The sequence below is a fragment of the Battus philenor genome, unplaced genomic scaffold (assembly GCF_028537555.1).
Source record: "Battus philenor isolate CCGP_79_NKW_IND1 unplaced genomic scaffold, ilBatPhil1.0.hap1 SCAF_10, whole genome shotgun sequence".
Classification (NCBI taxonomy): domain Eukaryota; kingdom Metazoa; phylum Arthropoda; class Insecta; order Lepidoptera; family Papilionidae; genus Battus; species Battus philenor.
Genome location: NW_027181662.1, coordinates 13,685,345 through 13,708,530, shown reverse-complemented (window position 1 = coordinate 13,708,530; position 23,186 = coordinate 13,685,345). Strand labels below are relative to the sequence as shown.

General features: G+C 35.7%; 2 protein-coding genes across 7 annotated transcripts in view; one reads left to right on the top strand and one right to left on the bottom strand.

Moving 5' to 3' along the window:
• Positions 1–514: 514 nt before the first annotated feature.
• LOC137924017 (F-box only protein 9) lies at positions 515–10,558 on the top strand. 2 transcript variants are annotated; one of them, XM_068767314.1, is made up of 11 exons: positions 515–625; positions 1,024–1,128; positions 1,341–1,481; positions 3,519–3,672; positions 4,713–4,855; positions 5,672–5,835; positions 6,490–6,684; positions 8,262–8,397; positions 8,483–8,599; positions 9,263–9,447; positions 10,317–10,558. In XM_068767314.1, exons 1-11 carry the CDS (start codon positions 623–625, stop codon positions 10,318–10,320), a joined length of 1,347 nt encoding a protein of 448 aa, XP_068623415.1. In that variant the 5' UTR covers positions 515–622; the 3' UTR covers positions 10,321–10,558. The 2 variants fall into 2 exon arrangements, with proteins under 2 accessions (XP_068623415.1, XP_068623424.1); XM_068767323.1 differs by having other exon boundaries at positions 9,263–9,450; positions 10,321–10,558.
• A 5,047-nt stretch (positions 10,559–15,605) lies between these two features.
• Positions 15,606–23,186, bottom strand: part of LOC137922442 (diacylglycerol kinase theta) — a 56,129-nt gene continuing 48,548 nt past the window's right edge. Inside the window, exons 14-19 of one of the 5 annotated variants that reach the window (XM_068765435.1) lie at positions 22,954–23,130; positions 22,087–22,228; positions 21,423–21,578; positions 19,060–19,216; positions 18,407–18,514; positions 15,606–16,141 (exon numbers count right to left, since the gene is read on the bottom strand). In XM_068765435.1, the coding sequence (XP_068621536.1) occupies positions 16,049–16,141; positions 18,407–18,514; positions 19,060–19,216; positions 21,423–21,578; positions 22,087–22,228; positions 22,954–23,130 (833 nt within the window). In that variant the 3' untranslated portion in view covers positions 15,606–16,048. Of the gene's footprint in view, positions 16,222–18,406; positions 18,515–19,059; positions 19,217–21,422; positions 21,579–22,086; positions 22,229–22,953; positions 23,131–23,186 lie in introns of all 5 variants that reach the window. The other 4 variants (XM_068765444.1, XM_068765460.1, XM_068765468.1 and 1 more) reach the window with 4 other exon arrangements.

Below are 23,186 nucleotides of genomic sequence, written 5' to 3'. Positions count from 1 at the left end.
CTATTAGCAAAAGAATAAGAACAGAACTAAGGTCTTGAATTGCCGATGTGGAGATTGCATATATAACAGAATATTTTTACATATTAATTATTTAATATTGGAAACTGAAATACTTATTTTTGCGATATTTTTTTCTATATTTGGATCCATTTTATTTCAATAACAGCAATATTAATAAAATGACCACTTTAAATGCGTACTACTACAGAAAAGCAGATATATCTTATTTATTTTAACTCTAATGTCATCACGATTGTGTCAGTTGTTAGACCTCCACTGCAAGTTTTATTCTTCTTTAATGAACAAACTCGTATTTGCAAATATGTTTGAAAAGAATATTCTTTTGATTAATTTGAATTTTTTAATAATTACATCGATAAATACGCTAAACATGTTCAGCTTAATGTAAATTGTAAATATTGGTTTACAATAAAGGTAATGAGGAAGTATCCGAATTTTAATTGTCAATTCGACAAATGATGACATTGACAGTTAAAATTGGCACATCTGTTATTACGCGATGTTAAATGATCTATTTATCGCTAATAAATACTGTGAAAGATGGATTGATATCCCCATTCGTAAATATCGTATAGAGATTTTCATTTTGTATTTATTATAAATGGTAAGAATTTGATAATGATGACGTTTATGCAGAACTGAATATCTAAATTATTTATAAAACTACTTCATTTGTTATAAAATGAAATAGCGAAAATTATTGAAAATATAATAATTGAATTCGAATTCAACTTTTAATAGGTTAACGGTTGCATAATAAAACCAAAGAATGTTATTTGCTTATTAATATTCAATTGAAATTGTCGACTTATCGGTTTACCATATGCTCTGTAAGAAAGTAAGCTAATAAGATATGAAACATGAAAAACACTTAAAACATGATACATTTCACGTATAAATAAACATGTTTCATTATTAAAGAACATCTGTGTCAAACCTGTTTTTACTATTTTAAGAAATCTCTTAAAAGTTATATGTTCATACAGTTTATACCCTTTTTAGGCATCTACATCTGCCGAGGAGCAGGAAGATTCTTCTTCCTCTCTTACAAATGAACTCTTGAAAGCTAGAGATGCTTTGGAGAAATTGAGTTTAGACAATGTACAGGTTGGTTGTTTTTTTAATAAAGTTTACCTTTTATAAAAAAAAATATTTTTAAAAATTTGTATCAGAAACCATTATTTGATAAACAGTGATTTGTGATAGTTAAATTTTCTTTTTAATTTTTAATATTAGTAGTTGAGGGTTGAAATGTTTCTGATAATGTTAATGTAGTTAACCCAGAGTTTGCAAACTATATTTCTCAAAAAATACTACAGATCACTGATGGAGATGATGAGTTAGCAGCATTCAGGCAACAGTGGCAGCGAGAGTTGGAGTCCAATCCCTCACCACAGAGGGAACATTCTCATATTGACACCAAATTAGAACCAGAAGAAACTCTCAGTGATGAAGAGAAGGTTACATTTTTGTTCTATATTTAAAATTAATAGTGTATTATACTTTTGTATTTATTATTGTGTAACTAAAATAGATTGTACATTCATTCCCTATGTTTATAGAGCAAAGCCTTAGTTAATGGTGTTGTTATACTATATTATTTGCTGTGCGAATTAAACAATAGATAATATGTTATGTATTTTAAATGTTATATATTTTTAAAATGATAGATAGTTTTGCAACTAGCCACTTTATCATATATTACAAAGTTATCATGAAAAAGGGTGGTAAATTTCGAATTCATATTAAAAAACCAACCATTTTTCTTTACCTTTTCTTTGTCTTTTTTGACCAGCTGATCTTAAATCATGATTCAATGTATAATTTGTATCATAGGCTAGGTGTACCTTTTGGTCTATTGTGACCATTTATAAAATTGTTACTTATAACAATGTTATATGGTGAGATTTTGGCAAGATAAAGTGCTTATTTTCTTAACAACCGTTAGAACAACATAGAATTCTTAATATAATAGAACATATTTAATTAAAATAACCTTATAACCTCTTGGCATGTGTGCAACATATTTTTATGTCCTTTAGTCTGTCACTAGATTGCTTTTTTTTAAATAATCTCATAGAATATTTTTAAGAGTAATATAAAGTAAGTTTTGTTTGTAAAAAAAGTTTTCGATTTCCTGTGATTTTTTTCAATAAGCAAACATTAGCGCGATTCAAAAAAAAGCGCCCGCTGCACGCGTGTAGTGGTGGCGAATTGATCTAGTAACCTCCTTATCTTCTAGGATGACAGTAAATAATGAAAGAATGAAAGCAATTGGCACAGTTTTTTATCTACTATAAATACATGAAAAAAGTCAATAAATAAAATAAGTAAAGTTTAATTTCATATAACAAAAATTACAAATAAATTTATGCACTATACAGACTATATTAACAAAACCATGAAGAGATAAATAAGCAGTTAACCCCCTTGCTCACAGTAAATATTAACCTGTGTCATGGGAACTGCTTTCAATCGGTCCTATTGGATATCAATGGGGCCTATATCCAGCTGTGGACATCTTATGGCTGAAATGATGATGGGATTCAGAGGTAAAATATTTCATATAACCGAATCGGTAGTTACGGCATGTTTAGGCCCTTCACTAGGTAGAATAAACACATAGTTAAGGAAGCGCGAGGTCTGGATTCAGACAATGCAAGACTGGTCATTGTGGCATATTTTCAGGGAGTTCTATGCCATGCAGTGGTTGATAAGCGAAAAAGAAGAAGAAAAATGTCATACTACCTCTCATTTGTGATTGTATATCCGCTTCTACCCCATGAGAATTTCCTTCGCATAAAAAGAGGCACTACTAATCCTCTAAGAAACCTATGATCTACATAAATATTTAATTTTGTTAGATTTGTAATTTTTTCTTCGCTGTTACACAAGTTTTACATAAAAATGTAATACAGATCAATTGATTTCACATTGACTTATTGGTTTTCTTTAACCTTTTTAGGTAATTCCAATGTTATATGAATTGAGAGTGTCTATTTAAATTTGAACCCATGAGTTATCTGCCTTAAATTATATTTATTAACCGCAAAGCTACCACTGTCCAAATTTTATTAAGACATTGGGGCAGTTGGTTTTTTCAAACCAACATTACACTAGAATGATCATAATTAATTAGTAAAATATAGTGGGGGAAGACTGAGATTAGAGATTGTAGGTCGCAGGTTTGATTCTTGGGATACAATATTTTTTTATAATTAACTCTTAGTGTAATAATTATATAAGGTACTGCACACGAGTTTCCAAAGGATTGGCAGCAGTGTCCTCTGCATACATTAATACTGTGATAGTCAGCCTGCCTGCTTTTTGCCTCCTATAGATATTGTGGGGGAAGCCTAAATCATGCAGTTTGTGTCTATGGGCTGATTCAATGCATTAGTATAATTATTGACTTATGCACCATTTTACCATAATTTCACATGGATTCTTACATAAAAATATTTAGTGATATTTATTACTGTCATGACTTTATCTAGGCAAAGCAGTTGTTCCTTCGTGGGGTGGAGTTGGAGAGAAGTGGGAAGCTGTATGAAGCAATTCAACATTACAAACGTTCAATGCAAATCATACCTGATGTGGAGACCAGGCTCTACGAAAGCTCGGAGCAGAGACCGGAGACACCTATTATTGGTATGTAATAATCAAATATACATGAAAGCAGTGCAAGAGAGAACTGATTATTGTTAAGTTTCTAATGATCTCTTTTTTAAATATTGTGGAATCAGTAGACATGTTGGATAATGGGCTATAAGAGTAGATTCCTCATTGGGAATATCTCTGTATTTAATTAGTGCTTTTAATGCCCAAGATATGTTTTTTCTTCAACTGGTGCGCTGTTTGAGGAATAGTCAGATACTTAGTTAACTTTTTAGTCTGGCTTCTTATTTCTTGGTACTGGCTTTATTTTCCTGCTTCTATATTGATCTTCATCTGTTCATGCAATTTTGACATTTTAGTAACCAATCTAATATCTTTTCAATAATCTTTAACCAAATTGTTCTCTTAAATATGTCTTCATGTAAGATAGATTAGTAATTTTGATTTTCATCATCATCATCAAGTCAGGTGATAAACGCCTACTGCAATGCCTTCTACCAAAGATCGCCACAATGACCTGTCTTGCACTGCCCGTATCCAGCGACTTCTCTCAATCTTAAGTTTATCTTCAGTCCGCCTGTCTACCGACTCCTGGTCACTATTCGCGAACCTTTCGGTCCTAACAGCCGACGATAGCACGAGCGATGTGCCTTACCCATTGCCACTTCGGACAGACAGAGCAATTGTTCGAACTATGTTGGTGTCCTTGGTTTTTTAACAGATTTTCTTATATCTGATTCGATTTAGTGGCGAACGTCTTAGTTTAACTCCTTCCTTTGTTCTCTTCGTGATTTTACGTCTTCTTATAAAGCCCATCGTTAACGACTGTCTCAGATCCTTATGTTATCACTGGCAACACACATTGGTCAAAGACCTTCAGACATAACTGTGTTTAGACCAAGATGTTTCGGAGCTTCGGCGAGTGATCTCTTTTTCGAAGTTTAGACATTAACGAAATATGTGTATTCGCTACAATAATAAATTATTAACAATTACTCGATTATACAGAGCGGTCACAAATATAAACAATGAACCATTGTGAAATTCATTTGATAACCACATTTAACTTTCAGAGGATTTGAAGGTCGAAGAAGAGCGTCACGTGGAAGATGTTGAGAGCGATGAGGATATGATCGAAGGTGAAGAACTGGTGCCACGCTTGCAGCGGATTCTCGCGAAGAGAGGCACTCTCTGTCAACCAGAGTTTATTACAAGGGTGAGGTTGTTTTTGCCTACTGAATACATCAAGTTTGTAGTGTACAAGAGAGAAGGAAGATTCTTTTGAGGAAATCCGCAGAAGAACCAAGGTCACCGACGTAGCACGAGGAATTGGTCGTCTGATCTGGTTGTGGTGGAAACATTCTCGAGTCGAAAGTTTCCACGAGGCGATAGACGCTGGGACGGGTGGCCCTTCACAAGGTGGATTTCGACATAGCTAAGGTTGGGACCTTCTCAGGAGAAGTCTCTGGATACAGTGCAATACAGGTCATCATGGTGATCTTTGCGAGTGGCCTATGATGCCTTTTACAATTGCTAGTTAACGCTAACAGATGAGTGAATGATTGTCAAGACGCACACTAGATATTTAAGAACAGACAGCTCAACGTTTGTCTATGTCCTGTCTTATTTCAGGAGGTGACCAGTAGTAGTGTGAACACAGTGATCTTTAGTAATAAAAGGACCAATATTTAGCCACTTTCGCGCATGTGAAGGAAGTGGCTAAATATTGGTCCTTTTCTTACCTAGGATGAACTTCCGCGAGGTAACGCCTGATTCCATTAAATACAGTGATCTTTGCCATTTCAGACATAGGCCTCCTTGATAGATGTTTAATACGACTCGTAGCAAGTAGTCTATATCCAGCGTCTTTCGAAATTTTCAATAAATAAATTGCTTGTTTTTTTGGGAGATGTGACTTTAGCAACCTGAGGTCTGTTGTGGCATATTCCAGAGAGCTTGGTCTTAAACCTTTATACGATATCTTGATAAGTTATTATTAACACCTGTGATTAAGCCAAGAATTATATTTTAGGGTGCTCATATATCATGGTTGCCGTACGAGGTAATCCAGCTGGTGCTTCGCTGGGCGGTCAGCGCAGACCTAGACGCTGTGACATTGGAGCGCATCTCCGGCACCTGCCGCGGACTGTATCTCGCCGCTAGAGAGGCTGACATCTGGCGGTCACTTTGTATCAAGTAAGCTAGCTTTATCCGAGAAGAATCCGAGAGAATACAATATACAGAATAATAGTAAATAGATGTAGAAATTTTAAGAGTGAATGTAGACTGTAAAGCCTTTACACTGATTTCAAATCATCCTGTATAAAGTGATCATTCTGAAATATTGTTACCTTGATTTATTTTTTGTTTAAGAATATAGTAGGCCAGTCACCTTTGGCAGTACAAAGTCTGGAGTAATCCGAATTTTGAGAACATTTTTTATTACTATATTATCCTTATCTCATATATTATTTCTGAAACAATTGGTTTGTGGATAGGGTGTACAATAGATTTATTTAGGGCAAATAAACTATATATACTGTGCGACGTTGGGTGGCCCTCCTTTAAGTGGACCGAAAACATAGTCAAGGAAGTTACTACAAGCTTCGGCTGAAAAGAAGTAGATGTCTTTTTGACATGAGGAATGGTGTAGGCAACGGTTAAAAAAAATTCAGACATTAGTGACTTTACGTTTCCTTGAAAAAACAAATAGTTTGTCTTACATACTCTTTCATATGTACATCTAATTATATATGTCTTATATTGAGTAATTGAAAAGTGTCCAACAGATGACGTTAATACCAAACAAGTAAAAGACCAATCATAACTAGCGACATCTGATTTGCACAGAACATGGGGAATAGAATGCGGCACGCCACGAACTCATGGGTTCACCTCCTGGCGTCAGATGTACATAGACAGGCCGAGGATCCACCTCCATGGCTGCTATATCAGTAAAACCACGTACCTGCGCCACGGGGAGAACTCCTACCAAGACCAATCCTACCGGCCCTGGTACCTCGTGGATTACTATCGTTACCTCAGGTATGGAAATATTCTTTTGATTTATTACTATTGATATCGATAAGCTTCCACAGGATAGGCAGTAGTGTCCTCTGGGTGTAATAAACCTACTGTCTGCCAATACCACCACGTTGGTAGACTAGGAGAACCGATGTCATGGTCAAAGTCACGCGAACTGGCTGGATGAGGTCAGCGCAAGGCCAGCCTTCAGGTCGATCCTTTGGGGGAGGGCTGTCCCTTGTAATGGGCTTTACATTTATATGCTCCTGATGATAAGAATTTTAATTTCTTAAGTGATAATATTGCTTTCAGATGTATCATTTTTAACCGTATTGGGATTTTTTTACTATACAATCGAAAAAGTAAAAGTAGCTTTTGTTTGCTGAAGGCTCTTTATTTAGAATTGGCGGATTGGCAAGTTGACGTGGCATTAGGAAGGCCACGCATAAAACAGATTTTAGGAGAGAAGTTTTCTTCTACTTGAAAGTCGGAGAGTAGAGCTGATAATACCCAAACGCTTCTTGGGCGCCTTCATTTATCCGTCAGTTGGTGGGATCGATGATGAGTGAAAGTGGCTTGTTGGTGTCGCTACAAGATGACTGCCAGAGTTCTAATGTAATCGCGTGGAGATCCAGGTATCCACCCATGAAATGGGCAGAATGATGTTAATGTCATCAGAACATTCTGGATCCAGGTCGCTTCTAAACGCTCCTATTGGAAATATTGTACCGGTCGCCTTATTTAAGCGTTGGGCACCAGTGTACCTGGCTCGTTGTCCAGGGTTTATTAAGGTAAAAAGAAAAAGCGAACTCAGCAATAGAAGATTTATATATATTTCTTATAAATGGGTAGTGTGTAGAAGGTCTGGTCTGATACATCACAAGTCGATACACCCCTGATGATTTTTAATGTATTACAAATTATGTGAAGTTTCCATTTATATTGTAATTTGTTTAAATAATAATTTATACATTTGGAATGCTATCGTGCAACATTATAATATATAAGGAAGGCCAATGTTCCGCAGTGGACACTGAGAGCTCTTATGAACATTGCTTGATTAAATAACCATTTTTTTTAAATACTTACATAACTGTATAGAAATTAGAAAATTTTCGCAGACAAAGGAAAGTGACCTTCATAGCCCAAATGATTGGCAGGTTGTAGTGGCAGTAGTCGGGCCACAGCTCACAGGACTTTGGGTCTTTTGGGAGGCTTTGGGTCTTTAGGGTTCTCGAGTAATTACTACAAACCCGACAGGTCGGTAGACAGACGGACGACCTTGATAATGAAAGTTCAGAAAAACTGGATATGGGCTTAATGTTCAGGAGTGGAGAACACATGTTTTTTTTATTACAATTGCCCACGTTATTGGGAAAATCTCGTCCACCTCTGTGTAGGGAGGGACAGGTTCTCTTTATTAAATAATTTACTCACGTTCTTATTTTTAAAAGAGACGATTGAATATTGTTAAGGTCGTCAGAAGACCCTGGATGCAGGCCTTTCGGTCTTATTGGAATTCTATACGGAGTATCCTCCATAGAGGTACCTCGGCTGAAATGATGATGATAAACATTATGTTGCCTTCTATCTGTCAGATTCTTCCCGGACGGCGTGGTGCTGATGTGGACGACGGCGGAGGAGCCCGCCTCGTGCGTGGGGCAGCTCAAGTTCGCAGCCGTCAAGCCTAGTCTCGGCATCATGGCGGGCCACTACCGCCTTGTAGGCGATAAGGTAATTTATATATTTGTATATTTATACATTTATATAAGACTATTAGATAGACGAATGTTTATTTTACTTTATATTTTAATTTCAGGTTGTGATAGTTATAAAAAGGGTAAACAGTGAGAAGAAGCCAGCGCAAGCCAGTAACACGAGGTTCAGGTCTCGAAGGAGGGACACCCATGAGCAACAGGAACATATATTCCATCTGGTAAGCACGGTTCATGTTCCGTCATCGACTCTTAAAAGTATTAGTCCAGGTAGATCTATAAGGCTCTACATGGGGTTGTTCACCAGGGGTCTGTGAAGATTATATCCCTTATCATAAGTAATATTTTAAAATATCGTCAGCTTACTTGAAAGTTGAAGTCAAGCAAACATTATTTCTTCACAACTTTGAGAAACATTGCTATAAACCAATGGTTCACAAACTGGTCTAGGTGAACTTCAAGAGGTCCACGGGAAGATTGGACAGTGTCTGCGTTGGGGTGAACCAAAAATTTGGGTTCTCAATTTGTAAGCTGGTCCAGGAAAATTCTTTTGCTTTCGACATTAAAGAATTAAAATGTCAACTACTATATACAGGATAATTGGATATAGCTGTTAATGCTTTAAAGGGAGCGTATAGCTATTGTTAGTAAAACATTTAAATTATTTACACCTACCGATCACCCCGTATTTGTGTGTGTAGATATTTTAGTATATATATTATGTAAGTGTAAATGTAACCATATGTTACAACACAAGTGATATAGTTCGTTTCAAGAATATCATGAAATATTGTTCACCGGCCTAGGCCCGTCTAGTAGTCTATTTTTATTGTAGCCAAACTCCGATGAATTTATTACATCCATTAAGTCGTGCACGTAACCAGGAGCTGGAGCTGCACAATGTCCGCAAGCGTCGCAACTGGCAGCTGACCTGGCGGTACTACGCGGTGGCATACCGCCGCGACCAGTGGACACAGTTCGACCTCACGCCCGGCAAGTTCCCGCCGTTCGCCTTCAGCCGCGTGCGCGGCTACACTGCCGAAGCGTATGCGCCGCTCGCTGCACACATGTACGTACTCTCACTTAATTACATACTCAGATAAACACGCACACGCGTACGTACTGATACATACATCTAACCTATACGTACACACACGTGCGCGTATATTACTCCTAGGTACTCGCACACACATGTACACGCACACGCGTACGTACTGACACATACACATATTGTGTACGTACTCACACGTACATGCACAAATATACATATACACATATACACACACGAATGTGCACATTTGCTCACGCAAACGAACACGTATTTATACGTACACACACAGAAATTGTCAAATCCTCTCACGTTCCGGATTAATAGATGGTTAATCCTACCCGATGACACTGACCATCAGACTGACACTAATTCGTTATAAGGTATACCTGTCATAGATAGTGACTTAATGGCGCCCAAAATTTTGTTTTCACTAAGGATGAGAGAAACTGGCCAATATAGCTTATTAACTCGAGCGGGTCGCTTTCAATCGGTCCCTTTGAAAACCTGTCCACAGCTGGACATGGGCCACCCCTATGCATTTTAATATAACACGTTGGTAGCGTCTACTAATGACCTTAAATAGGTCGCCTGTTCATCTTGTGGCGTTCATCCTATGCTGCTCTAGCCAATCCGTGGTCTCCATTACGCGCTATTGCCTGCTCACTACAAATTCAACTTGCCAATTTGCTTGACTTTGTCAGTTACGATCCTTTAGTATATCTACGGATCTCCTCATCCCTGATGCCATCTCGTAGAGAAATCCCAAGTTGAGCGACTAAAACTTGCCAATAAGGCCCAAAGTCTGTGACTAAGTTTCCCCGCCTTACGTGGTTCATCTGTATTATCTATATAAGTGTTTACTGTAATATTAATTTCTTTTTTTTCAGGTAAAAAAATGTCAACAAAAGGTTCAATGTTTCTGTAGAGGTTGCCTAGTTAAGCACTATTTGTATAAACTGCTGCGTAGAAATGGCTAGACACCGCAATATAGGTATAACCATTTTTTGATACATATTGGAGGCGTTAAGAGAAATATGATCTAATAAATTCGAGCTGGCAACACTGATAAAAAACAATATGTTTGCATAAGTGCTTCTTAATATTAATTCATAAATTGTTATTTAAAATTATAAAAATGACCGAATAATGTAAAAAAAATATTATAAGTACGTTAACAATGAATAGAGAAATAACTGTGAAGTCTCATTGAAACGAGATGCAGTGTAATGGTATAAACAATAATTTTTTTTAGCAAAATATTTACCAGAGATCGAAAATTTGAAGGTATATTATTAAGATAATAAATTATGGAGGCTGCTCCAGTGACTTTGTCTTCATTTCAGCCATGGGAAATCAACTGCAGAACGTTGGTCTTATCTATGGATTTCCAATAGGAGCGATAGGAAGCGCTATGCATCCATCGTCTTTCGACCACGTTAAATTCATTTAACAATATTTTTTATCTGCGTTAACTAACATTTATATCTATTATAGACATTCACATCCCGTATTAACATTCACTGATTACAATTACCCTTATAATTAATATCTACCGAAAACGTTTCATTGAAATCAAAATTACAATAAGTATTACTATCACGATTGATAGTTACACAGTCATATGTCACTATGACAGTTAAATGTCACAATGACAGTTAAATGTCACAATGACAGTTAAATGTCACAATGACAGTTACATGTCACAATGACAGTTACATGTCGCAAAGAAAGTTACATGTCACAATGACAGTTACGTGTCATACAGACAGTTACAATTTTAAGTGTTTTCTTCATCGTTGATGAGCCAATGTGGTATATGTCTAAGCTACAAAGTTATGAAAAGTAATGTAGGTGAGGTAACCACTTAACTGAAGGAACCATTTTCGAGTTATTACTTCAAATAAAAATACTCTTGTATATTCGATCTCTGTTTCGCATGGCCTTTTTTAATCTTGTAGAATTTTTTTATATCACTTGAGAAAAGAACATAAGCAATTAAATATACTTAAAGATAATTACGGTTGATTACAATAACTAATGGTTTTAAGTGAATAATAACAATTTTCTAATTATTTGAAACATCATCTTAAAGGTTAGATTTTAATAATTTATATATACTTTTTCAACATTTATACTGTCTATAATTCTTTTTAATAACTCAGGTCTAATTATTTATGTGTTTATTATTTTCACGTTGTTATTTATAGCGAGGACTTGTGTATGTCAGGAAAAATACCACAAGAGTCCAATTTAATAGGAAATATAATCATATTGAGTTTCACTGTACTCCTTCTTAAACTACATAGCTACGAGGGTTTTGAACGCGCCCTGTTCAGTGAAGAGTTAGCGACAAGCTCGTTCCGTTTATTTGTATATACTATGAGTTCTGTAATACATTTATTTATTCTCACAAAAGAAGATTGTATTTCCAAAAGTACATTATAATAGTTCTGTCCTTATAAAAAAGGTTTTAGTTAATTGTTCTATACATTTATTTTACTAGTTTCAATAAAAGCGATGCTATATATAAGAGATCCTATATATATAAGGATGATGCTTATAATATATTAGCTAAAAATAAAGACAACTATTTGTTTATAGAGCAATAATATGCAAAACGCTTTTAATATTAATTAATTTAATACTAGCAATATTCCCGAATTATTTAAATAATATAAACAAAGATTGAATTTAAATTAATATTTTAATAGACCATAAATGAGATAAGAAGTCTTAACGTTTTTTTATGTTACCTCATATTATGTATCTGTGAAAAAGATAGAAATTTAAGATATCAAAACTTAAAGATTTGTAAAAATATTTACCTAAAATACCACTTATTTTTCGGCAATTTTTATCCAACCGTCCAGCTTCAAATGTTTATATTTTTATTTCTAAAGATCTTCTAAAATTTATATTATCTGTAAAATTAAATTATGAAATATATTATTTCAAATAGTACTTCGTTTAAAAGTGATGATAGTCTATGGCTTCTCTCATTTGATTATATTTAATATATTTTTTATGACTGTTTACCAACTTATTTGGAAAAAAAGTTGTAATTTAACATCCGAGCATATTTTTAAATATGTTAATGTAACTTTAAAAAATAATGTCACCGTAGCCACACACATCACTAGAGATTGCCATATTTTCGTTTAGATCAAACATTATGAAATATGCGTGAAACGGAATAAATTTTCATGTAACGTATAGGTAATGTAAATGTTCATAATTTATGATACAAGGCGGTATTTTTTTTATTAATGATAAGACCCAGTTTTTTTTATCCTGTTTTAAGTTCAGTGTTACACAAAATGTCATACAACAAAATTTTAATATGTAAGTTGTGCTTTATTGTTTTCTTAATAAAGTGTTTTTCAATCTAAACTTTCTAAAAGGAATTAAATGAAGAATTGATGAATTTTTTGTGTATCAGAAAAAAGTGATATTCGACAATATTAAAAAGATGTTAACCACGCACACAGATTCTAATTCCGACATTTTAACAAAATGGCGGTTTTTTCGTCAATTACGTCAGGTGTTTTGAGTATTTCTTTACTATCGATTTGATAGGCTCTATATAGGTTATGTTTATAACACAGCCCTACAAAAATAATTTAGTTAACATTTAAATTCATTGTTTTGGTAGCTGCGTGACGTTGGGGAGCGCCATATGAAAAAGCACACGTTACTGATATCGATTTTAATCGGAAAACGATGTTTTTATTGAAAAGTAAAGTTAAAAAAATAAATTCTTTCAAAACTTAAAGTTATGTAAGTGCAGTTAATTAGAAATGTCATTTAAATGAGTTGTGGATTTTTTAATAAGAGGAAATGTTTTGACGTAATTAGGAATGTAATGTTGCTCTATAGTCAAATAAAAATGGCGCCAAAAATTTGCACTATTTTGCAAAGCACTTTTGAATTATATAGTTACTTGTTACACTTGTAAGCTAAATATAGTGTTAAAAACATTGTAAACGAGAACATCTGAATTAATAAACTTGTGTATACACACTGCGCTTGTGTGAGTAATTTTAAGATATCCTTTTTACATAAGCCTGTGATTTGTGAGAAACAACGCTTTTTTTATTAAAAAATGGAAATAAAAATTTGAATAATTTTTTTCCCCTCACAAATGATCTGTCCTGACTACTTTGAAATATTATGTATTTTTGGGATTGTTAGGGTTCTTACTTTTATTTTGAGTTGGTAGATTATTCTTTTTTATTTGTCGCTATTATTAGATTATTTTTATTAAAAAAAATTAATATCATACATTATATTTTGAATCAAAATATGTACTAAAGTTCTATTACTTTATTTGTTAAATACGTTCACTCTACCTTGGAGTTTTTGTCTTTAGTATTTAAATATATGCTTGTACGTGTATTTGAAAATTTATATTCAATTATACTGTTAAAATGCCTACTGAAAACTAAACAAGGTTTTCATATTTACTTCGTCAATTATTAATATATGTATAAGATTTTGTTACATCGAAAGTAAGCGAGGTAAGCCAGCGACTTTTCTTTTATAGTGGCAGTAGGTAGGCCACATAACGAACGGGAACAATTGCCAGCTGGTGTCTTCAGGTTTTGGTGTTTAGACCACGTAATGACGTCCATCTACAAGATGGGCAGATGACGTTGTTAAAGTTAAGACATCGGATGCAAGCCGCTTCCAACTGGTAATATTTAAAATATGTCCACGCCTATGTCCAGCAGTGGAAGTCTTACAACTGTAATGAAATGTTGAAACTCTTTGCGGGCCGAACTTTTTTCAGCGTTTCGTTTCAATAGGTCCGCACAGTTTTCACCAGTGGCTTATCCGCTTATTAGGGTTTATGATGGGAAACATATATGGATTTACTGACGTAACGTACTTATGACTTATTCTTTACACATATATATCAAAATATATATAACTTTTTACTATGTTGTATGATTTTGAACTGTATACCACAGTCTGTTGAAGAGGACTACAACCATAGCGTGAGGTTACATTAGATTGGTTGAGATTGCTTTAGATTTCCTATACGGTAGTCCTTATCTAACATTGTTTAGTTTAGTACTGAGGCAGTGAAACTTGATATAGGACGCAGCAGAACTCAAAGCGTTGTCACACTCGATATCAAACCGCATAGGGTAAAGATATTTCTACTGATGACATAAATAATATGTTAATAGTAAGTAAATGAAGGTTAATTTAAAAAAAGAAAAAAAAGAAACGAAGTAAAATGAAACAATACTATAGTTCATTAATTTTATTTAGGAGCGATAACAGAAATTACATTTAATTTACACATTAACATCCTTAAATTAATATTGTCGGTAAACGTACTCCACGCAAGTTCTTATACAATTGTTCACCGACGCGTAGCTTGTTGAACACCTATTAGATACAATAAATGCCTAGCGCTATAGATACGAAGGCTATATCCGATACAAACGCTGGAGACAGTACATATACAAAAGATACATTCTCCTGTCGCGACTAGATTTGAAAAAAAAATAATAATTGCTAATCATTTTTAATATTCGTAAAAAAATGTTGAGTGCAATAGTCTTTTAATTACTGTCGTATATAAACATATTTTTATATGCAGCTACATGACATATATATATAATTTTTCTTATTTGAAATAATATATTATTATCGCGGAGAATCTGATCGCTATTGTACAGATCATAGGTGCAGTAGAATTACCAAAGTTTGGAGGGAGCTAATCATAGACAACACTCGACAGTTCGATATCTAAATAGAGTATCTACATCACAATAACTTATGCCTTAATTGTAATGTATTGGCATAAAAACATGGCGGCCTATTCGCCTTCGATTATCTAGTTTTTTTTTTAAATAACATTATAGATTTTTTTATTACAGGGCAGAATTATGTCTTCCCCATGGTAATATATACAACATAGTTATTACATAAGCGATAAAATTTTGTACAAAAATATTTAGAAAATCCGCCGCCCCTGACTTTTCTTGTACTAACCGTCTATAGAGAAAAGTTCAGGAATAAATATGAATCGTGAATAAAAACTTCTACCCTCCCAATGTTTATATCTTGTATGTTATATATATATATATATATATTTAAACCTGTCTATGAAACGAATTAAATAACGTATTTATACAATGGCAAAAACTTTATTACAGATTATATATGAATTATCACAGGGAATATAAACACACTATCATTTTGTGATATCGATTTAATATCACGAATAATGAAAAATAGCAATATGAATTGTAATTATCTATACGTAAAAGAAAGCCTTAAGAGTGAACTAAGTAAAATATATTCGGAAAATAATTAATCTAGATACATTATCGGACCTGAAGCAAAGCGCACGTCCAAACCAAATGAAACGATATTTACATGTGGTAACCGTTTATTTGTACACGCCGTGAAATCGCACCCGTGTGGAAATGAAACAACGTCTAATGACTATAAATTTATTTGTTCATTACGTTATATATCGGGTTGAATTTGTATTTACAAATGTTTAAAGGGGGACTACGGTGGTAGGTGTGTGGGGGGAGGCGAGCGCCCCGGCGGCCCTGAGCCCTGGGCGGCGTCAGATGAGGCGCTCGCTGAGCCAGATTCAGGAGTCGGGGGGCGGCGGCGGCGGCGGCGGCGGCAGGCTGGGCTCGGTGCTTCGCCGGCGCACCTTGCCGCGCTTCTTCAGCATCGTGGCCTGCGGAAGCGCGCGCTCAGCTACGGGCCGCCGGGGCCCGTGGACCCCGAGCCGCGCTTCGTTTTCTTCAGCATCGTCGCCTGCCGGCCACACCACCTCAGCCACGGCGCCGGGGACTTACGCGCGCCCTAACCTTCGCCCGCACTATGCCCTGCTTTTGCTCGCGGCACCAATTTGGGCATTCCATCGATATCGATGATTTTGTATCGATTTCATTTATAATCGTTATGCTTTAATTTTTTAAATTTTCAATGCAAATACTATTTTATTGATATTATTATTCGCATTAGATAATTTTTAATAAGTCTTTGTATAAGAATGCCAGAAGAGCCCAATTTGAATAGATTGAACTACTCATCATCTTCAATAATCCTCATCATCATATCAGCAGATAAAAGCTAACCCCAAAGATCGCCACGATGGCCAGTCTTGCGCTGCCCGCATCCAGCGACCTTGACCATGTCGTCGGCCCACCTAGTGGGCAGTATACCCACGCTGTGTCTACTGGCTCGTGGACGAAAACGATCTACTAAAGATCTGTTACTAAATTTAAAGCACAGATAAAAAATACTGGACAATTGTTTTAAATAATTTCCAATCGTATTTTTTTTTATTACGTGCACTAAAATAATGATTCTTTTCAATTCACAATACGAAGCACGTAAGTCCCACGTTTCGGATAAAAATCCTAATCGTTCAATTCCCAAGAATAGACAATTCGATTTGTTTCTTTTTTTTTTGGCCATAAAACATTCAATTCGGCTAGCTGACCGCGTATCCACTGAACGAACATTTTCATATGCGGACATATAAAGCAAAATGTACGTTCCAGCAGCGCCGGCACTTGGCGATGGGACCGGCACGTATGACTTGCGCCAGAAAACGTTTACTATATATATATACATATATACATAGCATAACAAGACGCACCACGTTAAGCGCTTTGATATACAAGAAGAAAAGAACTACAGCTAGCATATATACATACGAAAAGCTAAACATGTAATACAAATAAATAACAATAACCAATTAAGTATAGAACAATATTTTAAGCCACTAAAAATAGCAGGCATATAAGTTAGGCCATTCTCAAGCTAATATCTGCTATGTGCGATTTTTCGTCTAAAATAATTAAGCATTATAGGAATGCTAAATCAATGAAATTTTACAAGTTTTATATTCCATTTTAAAGTTATACGATTAGCACATAGCATATTAATTGAGAATAAAGATTAATTAAAAAAAATACACAAATACAATATCGATAGGCGCGATAGTGTTAAAATAATGCTATAAGTTAAGGTATTTGTAAATAAACGTTATAACGATAAAGGTATAGCTATTTTTAAAGATTTATAAAAAAAGAATAATCATTTTTAATAATTAATAGCATGCTTAATTGTGTTATAACGTTATATAGCATATTAAGAAGCGCCAAAGGCCGGCGTTGCTCTGGTGAAAGCGCGGGAAAATAGAGCCATTTTCTAATGCGGGTTTAAATAATATACATGTCGTTCTAAATTTAACGATTTGACACGCTTGTCTATCCTTAATATCAATTTACACAACAGTTAAAAACCTTAATAATAAAGAAGCACATTTAATAATAGCATAAAGCAGGTTTAGGTGGAATTGAACCTTTTTTGTCTGTAAATCTCAACACATACTTTTTTAATATTCTCCACAGAGTTTATATTTAATGTCCAAATTATATTCCAATTGAAAGTTAACTAATTTAAATGATTTAAAAATGGTGAAATCAATAAGCACTAGAAGTTTCCAATGCACAACAACTTATTGTATGTGTGTATAATATAATTAATCCATACAAAAAATATGTATGAGTGTAATAGTTTTAAAATCTGCTATATCTTTGTCGTCTGGAACTAAAATTCGTTTATTTATACTGATAGTACTAAAATAGGAAAAATATTCCTTTTAAATTTAATATACTTTCAAATAGACGTTTACCCTATTTTACCAAAGGCTACTTCTATACTTAATATCCAGTGAGATCAAAGTTAAGGTTTTTGAAAATTTAAAATATACCCATTAAACGTTATAAAATATTTGAAATGTATCAAGCAAATTCGATAAGTTTAAATCAAGCTAATATAAAATTTGTGTAAAAATAGAATACACATTTTTTTGTAATACAGTGATGGGGTAAAAACAGCTATCTGTGATTGTGGGACAAGGCTTGTGTCCCAGCGCTGGGAATTTAGAAAGCAAATCATATGCATGCAAGTAAATCGAGGGCTGTACCTTGAGAGCGGACTTGAGTACCACGACTTCACTCGGGGCAGCGACCCACGGCTCGCCGTCCACCTGCACTGGTATCTCGCTCTTCAAGTTTATTTTAATATGACCACCCTGAAATACGTGTCATCTATTTCAAAATTGTTCGGGGGCGTTAGTATGTATTAAACGCGTTATTTTTTATAATGAAAAATTTTCCCGCCATTATTAATGTCATCGTGACATTGACAGGTGGGTGCAGTGTTGTAACATTATATTTTTTAGGTACTTTATCGATATGCCCGTCATATTTTATACATATTTTTACTATGTTAAAAAAAGATATCAAAAGTCTGAAGAACATGTTTTTTTTTATTTACGAGTTAAAGTTATTAGTTGCAGGCAATTATGTTTTCATTTATATGTGACGTTTTATTGTTGTTTATAACAGCGTAAGAAAATATTACGATATGATTCTGAAGGAAATTTTGAAGGATTAAGATCAATAGTTCTATTATAATATATATTTTAGTTATATGTTACTATGAGGTAGAGATCAAAATCTGATTCTCCATATCTCAAAATTTTCCTCTCGCCGTTCAAGAGAAAAACATCATGACAGGCATTAAATAATAAAATGGTTTAAAAACATAAGTAGTGATAGGTTTATGGTGATGAACCTGGGCTATCCGCATGGCACCACGGAGTCCGGACTGTATCTGGCCAAGGTGTACCACGCCTGTAACGCCCACCACCTCCAGCATGCCGTCCCAGTGGTTTGGTTTGTTGAACTGATCATCCTTCTCCGGGCCCCACGGGTTGGCGCCTGAGCCCCAGCTAAGGAAAAAATTTCTTTTGTCCATTTTACGGAATAAAAATTAAATGTATTGTATACTAATGTACTATAGCGCGAAAAACTGATAGCTGTTGTCGAACCTTATCTGAAGAACATAAGCAAGCGCAACGTAGGATAAAGGATGCAGTTGGACAGAGATCGCCTTGTTAAAATTGAAAATGCTAGCTTCCAAACGGTTCTGTTGAAAATCTATAGGAGAGGCTTTTGTACCATTAACAATTGTGTCACTATACCAATGTATATTTGAGCAGTTCTCTTATATTTAGCTATAAAAACTATAAATATATGTTAGTCCTAATTTAATGCCAGCAGTTTGTACTGCAGGGAGAAATGGTAAAGAAAAAATACATTTCAATTTTATAAGTGAAATATTTTTTTTGTAAAAATATTCAGCAAAATTAAAAAATATACCTATATATTTTTTTATTCTCTAATTATTTTTGTCAGAATAATCTAATTCTAGTTTATTTAAATTGGATTCTTTTGGCATTATTCTCACGACTTACTTGTCAATATAAATTACCTTATGTGTATTAATCATAATAAATATGATATGAAAAATCTAGGCTAAGCGCCTTAAGCGTTCTGCCAACTCAAACCTTGGCAGAAATGCCAAGCAAGGTAAATGCCAAAAGGTCTATTAATATTTTTGTAGTGTTAATATGTATATATTAATACCTACTATTACTACTATTACTACTAATGTATATATTAATCCACCTCCCTGGGCCACTCCTAAAACTCTTTAGTTTCCAATTATTCACAGTTAATGTCATTAAAAATATTCACGTATGTATAATCAATAAGTATATAGTGAATATACATTTTGCGTTTTAAATCAATTTATAGCCTTTGAAAATTAGTGTTGGTTATAACAGGTTGTCAAATATCTCCCTTCCGCTTTTTTGCTCTTTATTCAATGCTTTATAAAAAGTGTTACAGTGATCGGATTTAGTTCAAATATGCGCCGTTTTGTTCGATAATCTGTTTCCATTTAGACGGCAACTTCATAATACCTCTCTCGTAGAAGCCCCCCTCCTTATTTGCGAAGAACTCGGACAGCCACTTTTCACAAACCTCTTTTGAGTTCAACTTTACACCACCAAGGGCGTTCGCCATGGACAGGAACAGGTGGTAATCACTTGGCGCTATGTCCGGGCTATATGGTGGATGTGATAAAACCTTCCATCCGAGCTCCCGTAGCTTCTGACGAGTCATCAACGAAGTGTGTGGTCTGGCGTTGTCCTAGTGGAACACTACACCCTTCCTGTTGGCCAATTCTGGACGCTTCTGGTCGATCGCCTGCTTCAAGCGATCCAGTTGTTCGCAGTAGATGGTAGAATTAAGCGTCTGGCCATATGGGAGCAGCTCATAGTGGATGATTCCCTTCCAATCCCACCAAACACACAGCAAAACCTTCCTGGCCGTCAATCCCGGCTTGGCCACTGTTTGGGACGATTCACCGGCCTTCGACCACGACCGTTTTCACTTGATATTGTCGTGTGTGATCCATTTTTCGTCGCCAGTCACCATCCGCTTCAAGAATGGGTCGAGTTCATTCCGTTTCAGCAGCGTATCGCGGGCGTTGATTCGGTCCAGAAGGTTTTTTTGCGTCAAATCATGCGGCACCCAAACATCAAGCTTTTTTGTATCCAGCCTTCTGCAGATGGTTTAAAATGGTTTGGTGACTAACTCCCCTCTCCTGGGCGATGTCACGAGATGCCACATGCCGGTCTAACTCGATGTAGTCCATGATTTGATCGGTATTTGTCGTCACAGGTCTTCCGCCGGCTGGCTTATCCATGGTGTCGTTTTCGTCGGCTCTGAATCGTCGAAACCATTCCTCCGCGGTTCGAAGTGATAGAGTACCATCCCCCAAAACACCATTAATCTCACGGAACGTTTCTCTAGCGGATTTGCCTTTAACGAAGGAAAACTTTAAAATAGCGCGAATTTCGGCGTTAGTGAACTCCATGTTTGCACGTCTATAACTGTTGAACGCAATATTCAAACTAAACATGCATAGCGTCGTTTTGTAGGTTATGTCAAGACCTTTCAAATTATGTATAGTATTGCCAGATACGACCTCTGTAGCGCTTTGTACATAGCCGCGAAATTCAAAAGACAAAAAGGCGGAAGGGAGATATTTGACATCCTATTATATTTAAGAGAGATTGAGATAAATACCTGAGTATATTGAGGATGATGATGCCCTCTACAGCTGGCAGCTCCACCGGTTTGCCGTCGACCTCCAGCTTAACGGCCTTGTGCAGATCTTTGCACATCTTCCTACCGACCATCTTCCGTAGACCCATCTTCACGTACACTCCTTTATTGCGCAATCTATATATAAAACAACGTATTGAGGAAATTAATTCAAATAAAAAAATTATAAATTCAAATTTAAACCCAAGTCTAGTTCTTCACCAAAAAGTTGATTAATTTTTGAATCCACTAGAAATTCCGTGAAGGAATTCAACATATAAAAAGCTATTTAATCATCACCAGAAACATCACCCATAAAAAGCTACTCAAACCATTCTTTAAAAACAAATATGTAAAAAATATATTACGAAAATAAATCAAGAATTTAATTACAAAAATACATTAAACGTCTACTATATAAGAGAAGTGGTAGCCCAACGGTGAACGAATGAGACTTGCGATCATAGTCAGGGGTTTGATTCTCTAAATACAGTCTTATATAATTCACACTTTGTCTATTAGTTATATAGGATTGCAACTGCTCAGAAACAAGTTGCCAGAAGATTGGCAGCAGAGTTCTCTGTGTACGATAAAACCTGAAGATTTATGAAAGCAATGTGTGCAATACAATCTTCGTATTACTCACCTGCTGTTGAACTTGTTGGGGTTCTCCTCGCGGGCGTTGTGGAAGTCGAGACAGAGGTCTGCGTCGATGCCGATGCCGAAGTAGTTGTTCATGACGAGGATCTGAGAGTTGTCCTCGCTCTGCGACCCTGTGGTCACAGACGCTGCAACGTGAGTTCCTTCTCAATTTTAGCTCTGTTATATCACATACTTTATAGTACATAAAAGATAATGTATGCCAGCCTAAGATGTCAAGTCTACCCACTGTAAGGCCAAAGACCGCCACTAGTCAACATAGCGTATTCCCACTTAGTGGGACACCTACCAATGCTGTGTTAACTGGCTCGTGGTCGCCAATTACAAAAAAAATATCAAAGCTTGAATGTTTCTAATGTTTATATCAAGTGTAATTATTTATTTAATAAGAAAAGGACCAATATTTAGCCACGTCCGCACATGCAGTGGTCGTGCAACAAAGTGCAGCGCCCGCCAGCCCGCTGATAAATGCGTATGCGGCAAACAATGCGAATTACACAACTGCCACCGTCAAATCACTCAACACGTGTTTCACCCCACCACGGGGCATCTTCAGGAGTTATGTTACACCGATTAGTGCCAAACACAGAGTTAGGCACTAATCGGAAGTGGCTAAATATTGGTCCTTTTCTTACTTAGGATGGACTTCCGCAAGGTAACGCCTGATTCCATTAAATGTTTTCATAGTTTTATATCGGTATAAATATGTGCTAAGCTTGAATATACACACTTCTACTTCGGAGTTCATGTTGGACTACCTCCAAAACCTACTGAACCTAGGAAGAATCCCATAAATCTAAAGACTCAGGAAGAGGCCTAGGTCTCTAATCACCAGAGTAAGAGTCCCACTGACCAGGTAGCTGCTTGGAGAGTTCCTTAGGTTCGTCCTGTTTGTCTTCCGGGTGGAACACCACGGTCCAGCGGTCGAGGCGGATCTCCTCGGCCTCGATGACGTCACGCAGCAACGACAGCGGATCCTCGCATCCAGTGTACCCTGAGCCCCAGCGCAACACGCGAGCCAAATCGTTTCCTATTACATTACAAATAAGGTTTATAATCTCTGAATAACATATGTAATTTATAAAT